The 8,847-nt window shown below is 35.9% G+C and overlaps 1 protein-coding gene across 1 annotated transcript; it reads left to right on the top strand.

Moving 5' to 3' along the window:
* The first annotated feature begins 801 nt into the window (after window positions 1-801).
* LOC136231297 (uncharacterized) lies at window positions 802-2,811 on the top strand. The gene is made up of 2 exons (XM_066020633.1): window positions 802-1,623; window positions 1,935-2,811. The coding sequence occupies exons 1-2, from the start codon at window positions 900-902 to the stop codon at window positions 1,946-1,948; spliced, it is 738 nt and encodes a 245-aa protein (XP_065876705.1). The 5' UTR covers window positions 802-899; the 3' UTR covers window positions 1,949-2,811.
* Window positions 2,812-8,847: the final 6,036 nt, after the last annotated feature.

Raw genomic sequence — 8,847 nt, 5'->3', positions numbered from 1 at the left:
TTCAGAAGAAGATTTACAAGTCATTTAAAAAAATAGGGAATTGATAATTCAGTTTAAATAAATTCATAGGCATAAATATGATATTTTCAAAATAAAGGGACAATCAAGTACATGGACTTGGGATATATCAAGCCAAGAGGAGATTCCAGTATTTTAGAAATTGTTAGAGAATAATAATAGTTGAAGGAGTTATATTGTAATTAGCCTTAGGGTTTATTTCTAATTGTATAAATAGCTGATATTTTATCAGCAATGTCGATATATTGAAATCCTTTCTTCTTCTTTTCTCTGTTTTCACTTTTATGGTATCAGAGCAACAATGGCAGATCCTTTGATGATCATCACAAAGATTTCTCATGACTAGAAAGCGCAAATCGTATGTTGATGCGTTGAATTCCAATCAGAATATACGAGAAGAAGATTTGAGTGAACCTGAAGGGAGATCTGAAAGTAGCGATTCCACTAACAATCGCGATTCAGATTCCAGAGAAGGAGAAGGCGATTCAATGATGAATTCAAACTCGAATTCATCAACTGTCAACAATAGCAATGATAATCCCGGACTTGTTATTGTCAGCACGATTTTGAATGGATCTAATTACATACCATGGCGGAGATCGATGTTGCTCGCTCTGAGCGCCAAACGCAAGTCAAATCATATTCTTCAAGATGAAGAACCAGCAGATAAGACCTCAGATGCATACAAGAAGTGGAAATGGGAGAACGATCTTGTTTTTTCTTAGATTATAAATGCGATGTCCAGAGACTTAGCCGATGTGTTCTTGTATGCACCAACAGCCAGAAAATTATGGACGGAACTGGAGGAACGATATGGCGAGAGTAATGGACCATTGATTTTTCAATTGCGTCGAGAGATCTGTAGCTTGAATCAAGGAGGTATGTCTCTGGTTGATTTCTTCAATAAAATGAAACGAATGTGGGATGAATATGCTATTGTGAAGCCTCCAATTGCTTGTTCTTGTGAGGCAAGGAAATTAGTACAGGAACAGGTCCAGGAAGAGCAACTTATGCAATTTTTATCTGGATTAAATCCAGAGTTTGATCATGTGAGAGATCAAATATTGTTGATGGATCCTCTACCTCCAGTTAACAGAGCTTATTCGATGCTTATACGTATCAAAAAGCAGAGAAATCCTAATTCCATTGCTTCTATTCATAATGATTTTGTGAATTTAACAACTGGAAATCGAAATTTCAGCAATCAAAAAACTGGAAATGTCAATCGTACTAATAATGGTGGCAATTACGGTAATCGAGGTAATAATGCTAATTCCTCGGTGAAAAGCAAGGAGGAGAAATTTTGTTCTTATTGCAGGAAAGGAGGACATGAGAAGAGTGAGTGTTTCCGTATTAAAGGATATCCTGATTGGTTTAAAGGAAAGAGAGTTACAGGTCCAGCTCCAGTTAATCATCAGGCACATATGTCTCATGAGCAACAAGAGCTTTCTCCAGTAGATGATTTTGAAGAAGGTGAAGGAAGTTCTGCTAAGAAAGAATCTGTACAAGAACTAGTGCAGAGAGAAGTACAGAGGATACTCAAAGGGAAAACAACACAGGACTATCTTCCACAAGAGTTTTCAGCATTTGCAGGGGCATGTGCAGGTAACAGTTCTGGCTTAAGTTCTCTTAGCATTGATGAATGGATAATTGATTCAGGAGCAACAACTCATATGACATATAATGCTGGTTTATTGCGGAATATAGTCAAATTAGATGTCCCCAAGAGAGTATTTTTACCAACTGGTGAGGCTCAAATAGTCAGTCATCAAGGAGAAGTATTATTTGCTGAGAATTTCAAATTATTGAATGTGCTTTATGTTCCCAAATTCAAATACAATTTGATGTCAGTTAGTAAACTACTACAAGATCAAGGTGTCTCAGTATGTTTTTGGACCACATATTGTATCTTGCAGGGCCGGAATTTTAATCAACGATTAGCAGTTGGAAGATTGAAGAGAGGGCTGTATTATCTTGCTAAAGATTCCTTTGATAGGAATGTAATTCAGAAAGTTGTAAGCCAAACTGATTTGTCTTTATCTGTTATAGACAATAATGTTGATGTCGAATTATGGCATAAACGTTTAGGGCATATCTCACATGAGAAATTATCACATGTTTTCAATTTGCCTAAGAGTTCTATTATTAGTTTTGCTGATTGTGATATCTGCTTAAGAGCTAAACAAATTAGAAATTCTTTTGGATTAAGTTTCATTAAGACCTTGCAAGTGTTTGATCTGATTCATGTTGATTGTTGGGGGCCTTATAAACAAACATCTATTAGTGGTGATAGATATATGTTGACTATAGTTGATGATTTTTCCCGTGTGATATGGACTATTTTATTTAAACACAAAGATCAAGTGTCAAGCTTACTAGATGGTTTTATCACAATGGTAAATACTCAGTTTCATACTAAAGTCAAGACAGTTAGAAGTGATAATGGGACTGAATTTGTTGGGCATTCAACACAGTTAGTGTTTGCAAAACATGGCATCACGCATCAGAAAACATGTGTGTACACACCTCAGCAGAATGGGGTGGTTGAAAGGCGGCATAGAAGTCTGACTACTGTAGCGAGGGCATTACTCAAGCAAGGAGGATTGTCTGTCAAATTTTGGGGTGAAGCTATGTTATATGCCACTACACTTCTCAATATCTATCCGACTAAGGTATTGCAGTGGAAATCTCCTCATTTTTTGTTATATGGCAAAGAACCAAGTTTGACAGATTTGAAGATTTTTGGTTGCCAAGGATATGTGTTGAACAACAATCCTCAGAGAGGGAAATTTGATGACCGGTCAGAACAGTGTATTTATGTTGGGCTCTCAACTGGACAAAAAGGATGGAAGATGTATAACATGACAACTCACCGTTTGTGTGTGTCCAGGGATGTTCATTTCAATGAGCATATTTTTCCTTTTTTGTCTAACACTATTGTTTCAGTACATGACAGGCCCTTAACATCATCAATGTTGTTCCAGTCTTCGCTTGATAATGATCAAGGTCTCACTGATACTGAAGCAAGCACCTCTTTACAGCCTTTACAACCTCCTGATCCTCATCATAGTGCTCAAAATGACGATTATTCAGCAGAAAATACACCACAAATTCCTTCATCAGCAATTACCAGAATTGACTCACCGACAACTAATCACAATATGCCAGTTGTTGCAAATGAAATTACAGCAAGACGATCTACCAGGGTCACTCAAAAACCTTCGTGGTTACAAGATTTTGTTGTCAATCAAGTGATTCATGATGACAATATTATTCAATACAGCGATCATTATCAAGCTTCTTTGGTTTCTATGAGTAAAGAGCATGAACCAAGAAGTTATAAAGAAGCAAAAGGGCAACCTCAATGGGAGAAAGCTATGGCAGAAGAGATTTCAGCCTTGGAGAAAAACAAAACCTGGACAATGGTGCAATTGCCGCTTGGTAAACGTACAATTACTTCCAGGTGGATTTTTAAGATTAAATATGCCCTTGATGGATCAGTTGCTCGGTACAAAGCAAGATTAGTTGCTCGAGGTTATGATCAGCAAATTGGTGTAGATTAATAGCTATTCTCCTGTCACTAAAATCACAACAGTAAGGGTGTTTCTTGCGGTGGCAACTACGAATGGTTGGCCAATACAGCAGATTGACATCAACAACGCGTATTTGCATGGTTCTATTGAAGAAGAACTATATATGCAGCCACCAGAGGGGTATATCAACTCTAATTGTAACCTTGTTTGCATGCTTGATAAGTCCTTGTACGGCTTGAAGCAAGCCGGAAGACAATGGAACAAAGCTTTTTCAGAAAAGCTTTTACAGTTGGGATTTGTGAAGTCTGTTCATGATTATTGCTTGTTTACCAAACAAACTGAAGATGGGAATTTTTTGGCACTTATAGTCTATGTGGATGATGTGTTAATCACTGGCACTTCCATCATGCTAATTGAAGAAGTTAAAAAAGCTTTGGATGCTAGTTTTACTATAAAGCATATGGGGGAGGCAAAAATTTTCCTTGGTGTTGAATTGGCCAGGTCTGATAGAGGGTTGTTTATTTCACAGTCTAAATATATAAGGGATTTGATCAAGGATGCTGGTTTGAGTGAAGCTCACAGTGTTGATAATCCTTTTCCCACAGGGTTAAAGCTAGATGAAGAATCTCCTGCCTATGAAAAACCAGAGAGCTATAGAAGATTAGTTGGGAGATTGTTATATTTAGGCTTTACCAGGCCTGATATTGCTTTTGCTACACAACAATTAAGCCAGTTCATGAGTATTCCTACTTGTATCCAAATGGAGGCAGTCAGGCATGTCGTGAAATATTTGAAGGGCACCGTTACGATGGGTTTGTATTACACAGACAATTCTGATTTATCTCAAATAAGAGGCTATTGTGATTCAGATTGGGGTAGGTGTTCAGTTACTAGACGATCGATGACAGGCTATTGTGTGTTTGTTGGAGATTGCCTTGTGTCTTGGAAATCAAAGAAACAAGGGCCAGTTAGCAAAAGTTCTGCAGAAGCAGAATACAGAGCTATGTCAATTACATCTTGTGAATTGAAATGGTTGACATATTTGTTGGCTGAATTTCATATTGCACCTCAATTACCAATCACATTGTTTTGTGACAGTCAAGCAGCCATATATATAGCAGCCAATCCTGTTTTCCACGAGAAGATGAAGCACGTGGAAATCGACTGTCATTTTGTTCGATAATATATGGAAGCAGGATTTCTATATACTCCGTATATTACTTCGGCTAATCAGCTTGCTGATTTGTTCACAACTCCTCTTACAGGAGCTCAGATGGCTTCAGCCTTGAATCAAATGCATTTGTATCAAAGTGTTGACATTTCATTTTTTTTTACTGCAGATGGAAATAAACCCAGTAACAACACAGTTGTGAAAGACAAGATGAAAAGTATTTCATCTTGAGGAGGGGGTGTTAGAGAATAATAATAGTTGAAGGAGTTATATTGTAATTAGCCTTAGGGTTTATTTCTAATTGTATAAATAGCTGATATTTTATCAGCAATGTCGATATATTGAAATCCTTTCTTCTTCTTTTCTCTGTTTTCACTTTTAGAAATCATAGACCAAATTCTCATAAAAAAAATTAAGAAATTTAAATTTAATAAATATAAAATTTAATTAATTTTTGACTGAATCAGGAAGAATAAAATAAATATCAAACATATGAGACAGTTTGTAGACAACCACGTAATTAGCAACTATATTATTTTAGGACAAAGTAAAGAAAAACATTGTGTTTGAATTTTTCGTAAATGCAGTATCGTGGTTTAAAAAGTTGCAAACACGGGTATATAGTTTGTAAACTCAAACATTATGTAACAAAATATTATCTTAATTTACCTCCAAAATGGAGTGATTTGGAGCAATTAAAAAAGTTAAATTTTGCAAATTATCCATATATTAAAAAAAAGTTAAATTTTGTAAATTGCCCATATATTAAAAAAAAAGTTAAATTTTGCAAATTACTCATATATTCACGGCGTGTGGGTGTAAATATGAAGTCACTGCCCTGAATTTGCTAATTCACATGCCGTGTGGAATAACCCACATGACGTGTGAAACATAGAATGACACAAAAGAAGTGCATAAAAGAGAGCCCACGTTGTGTGGCTTGAATTTCCAACAGCCTATCTACATATGGTTCGATGATCTTGGACCACGAGACGCACCGCAATTTCTAGCAATCGGATCAAAGGCTAGCCACTTAAGTCTAACACCTCATTTACACGTATAAAAAGGTCATCCACTACCTTTCATGCACTAAGCCTTAAATCGAAGAGAAGTGGGATGAAAGGGCACAAACATAAACAAAAATTAGCCATTGAGGAATGAAACTAAACAGTAGGCAAAAGATGAGAGAAATTTAAGGGAAGTGGGCAACTTATTGGGCCAACAAATCATTCCAAAAAACTATAAATAGACACCAAAGCAACAATTCCAAGCCCCATCCAATCCACCCAAAAAGACATCTACATTATGTCAAGTTCTTCCTAGAACTTTAGATTTTGTTCTTCATAATTCCTAGCTTTAATTTCACTTTTCAAGTTCGTTTTAACTTCAATACAACGCTTTAACAACCTAATTTTCAAGTTTATTACTTTTATTTACCAATTCTCAGTCCAAAAGTTACTAATTCTTTAGTTAGAAGTTCACTAAAATCATTCTATCAAGTTTTTTATAGTTTCTATCCAAAAATTTTCAGTTCCCGTTTCAGACCATTTAAAGTTCGTTTTTGCTCTTAATCTCTTATAAACATTCGTTCCTGACGTTCTAAATTTCACGTTAGTCTTTTGCTTTGCCCAATTTTGTGTCCATAAACTCGTTTTACAAGTTATTCTTCTGACCCTAAAATATTTTGCATATTCTGCACAACTTTTATACAATTTGCCCACCTATTTTCGTTTTTACGTTCCCAAAACTCGTTTTGCATATTCTGCTAAGGTTTTATACAATTTGTCCACCTGTTTTCATTTTTACATTCTCGAGCCTTTCCAGTCTGTTTCTATTCCCAATTTTATATGAACTTATTCTTGACTTTATAAACTTCAGTTTAGTCTTTCATTTTACTCGATTGCTTTTTTGAAAACTCTGGTACGAATCATCCAAAGTCTGACCCAAATCTGCCCAAAGTTAAACACTCATTCCATTTGCAAGCCGTTTAGTGCTGTGGGAATCAGATATCCGAAGACGAAGTCAGCCCCGATGTGTGCCGATTGCTCGAAGTGCTCAAAGTTGACGCCAATTCAATGCCTAACCGAGATAGTCAACTGTAGCTCCGAGTTTGCCGTTTGAATTGATTTATTTATATTCAATCTTGCAACGATTTAACTATATGTTCATATAGAAATTGATTCAATTGTAATTATTTTGCCTTGATCATCTATATCCAGACTCGTTTATATTAGACATGTTCATGGGTTAGGCCGGGCTAGGCTCGGGCCGGGTTTAACCGGGTTTAATACTAAATTGCTATGTCCAAGCCCGGCCCAGCCCAACCCATACTATATTTACATCGGGCGCGGGCCGAGCTGGGCTAAACTAAAAAAACTAATTCCCAAGCCCGGCCCGGCCCGACCATCTCATGTTTATTTACCATTAGTTCATGAATTCGTCCATCTTATTTTATAGCTAAATGATAATAGAAAAAATTGATAAAACAAATGGTCATTATTTCGTACATTGAGTTTAACAATTACTAAAAAAAAAAATTTAAAAACAAAAAGAATATAGAAAACTGTTCAGTGAGGGAACAAGAAAGGGAGCTAAGAGAGAGGAAAAAGTATTCATATTGTATGAAATCAATAAATTTCATTAAAGTTTAACTAAGCTAGTTTCTGATATTTTTCTTTTACAAATAATATCTATATATAGCAGATGAAAATAACTCCATAATTAATATATTTATACAATAAATTATTAGTATTAGGGTGTATCTAAAACAATAAATATCTCATTTATGATATATAATTCTTAGGGTACTCTTTATTATTTATTATATAATATAAAGGCGGGTCGAACTGGGTTTAGCCGAGCTTTTGAAATGAAACCCAAGCCCAACCTGTATTATGTGCGGGCTTGTACGGGCTCGGATCGGGGTGGGCCGGATGTTAGATAAATATTTGCAAGCCCAACCCACAAATAACGGGCTTGGACGGGCTGGGTGGACCGGCGGGTCATTGAATTGAATGGGTCTAGTTTACATCAAAAAAAATATCACTTTTTCACCAAATCTTGTGTCATTTTCGTACTTTTTTGTTTTCCTTTATTTACTCGTCTTTATATTCATTCGCAATAGCTTAAAAAGATTAATTATCTAGTAAAGTTTCATAACAGCAGTAAAGATCCAAGAAGGATTTTTTCAATCCTTGCGTCCCCCCACCCCCAACCGTTTCGATTAGATATCAAGTTTAGGCATGCAAACTCCATAAACTCAATCAATTTTATTTGAGAATTCATTTCTCTGACACACCCGGACTCAAACCACACATGACAAAGTTGAAATTAGCATTTTTCGTAAAAATATCACTGACAGATTCTAAAACAAAATATCAAACCAACTTAACTAAATAAGAAAGTTTATTTAGAATATTACTAATTAATTAGTAACATTTTTTCTTGACGATAAAAAATAGACCTCATTATATAAACACATTGGCAATCGGGTAAAATTTCATTTGTACCATGGTGAAAATAAAAGTTTTTCATATTTTAGTATCATGCAAGACAGGTCTACAAGAACTGTAACTTTTAAAGTGCTCAATCGTTTCATAAATCTAATTATGATTCGTGTTAGGCTTTTCTGACCCATGAGGAGCCCAATTAGGGTTAGGCCCATGCTTTAACCCTAGGAGTATATAAGGGTAAGTTTAAGAGAGTTTTTATAACCTAATTTTCGGCCACCACAAAAGAAAGGAGAAAGTGAAAATCCATTCTTCTTCCATTTCGCCCAGCCACACGAAATTGCCCATAGCCGGAGATTAAACTGTTGGATTGTCGTGAAATTTAGACAGGAGCTTCCTAACACCTGTTCGCTTGTTTTCACTGGAGCGATCATCGTTCGGAGGCTTGGAAGACCAGTTAGTACCAGGGGCAGATCGTAGACAGATTTGTGACTTCTTTGAGGTTCTTCTTTTCTTTTGTGTTGTGATAGATTCCATACTTCTTGAGGGAAAATTTCAAGATTGTATGTTGATTGTGTATGCCTCTAGTGTTATCTAGGGATGAACTTGTGTATTGCCCATTATTATTTGATATGGTGAAAGGTTTAAGCGGACTACGGTCCCCGTGGTTTTTACT

This window comes from Euphorbia lathyris, chromosome 5 (genome assembly GCF_963576675.1).
Source record: "Euphorbia lathyris chromosome 5, ddEupLath1.1, whole genome shotgun sequence".
Taxonomy (NCBI): domain Eukaryota; kingdom Viridiplantae; phylum Streptophyta; class Magnoliopsida; order Malpighiales; family Euphorbiaceae; genus Euphorbia; species Euphorbia lathyris.
The sequence above is the reverse complement of the archived record's forward strand: the minus strand, read 5'-3'. Positions and strand labels throughout refer to the sequence as shown.

Coding starts and splice junctions, on each gene's coding strand:
- LOC136231297 (XM_066020633.1), top strand. CDS start 900: ATGTCTCTGGTTGATTTCTTCAATAAAATGAAACGAATGTGGGATGAA.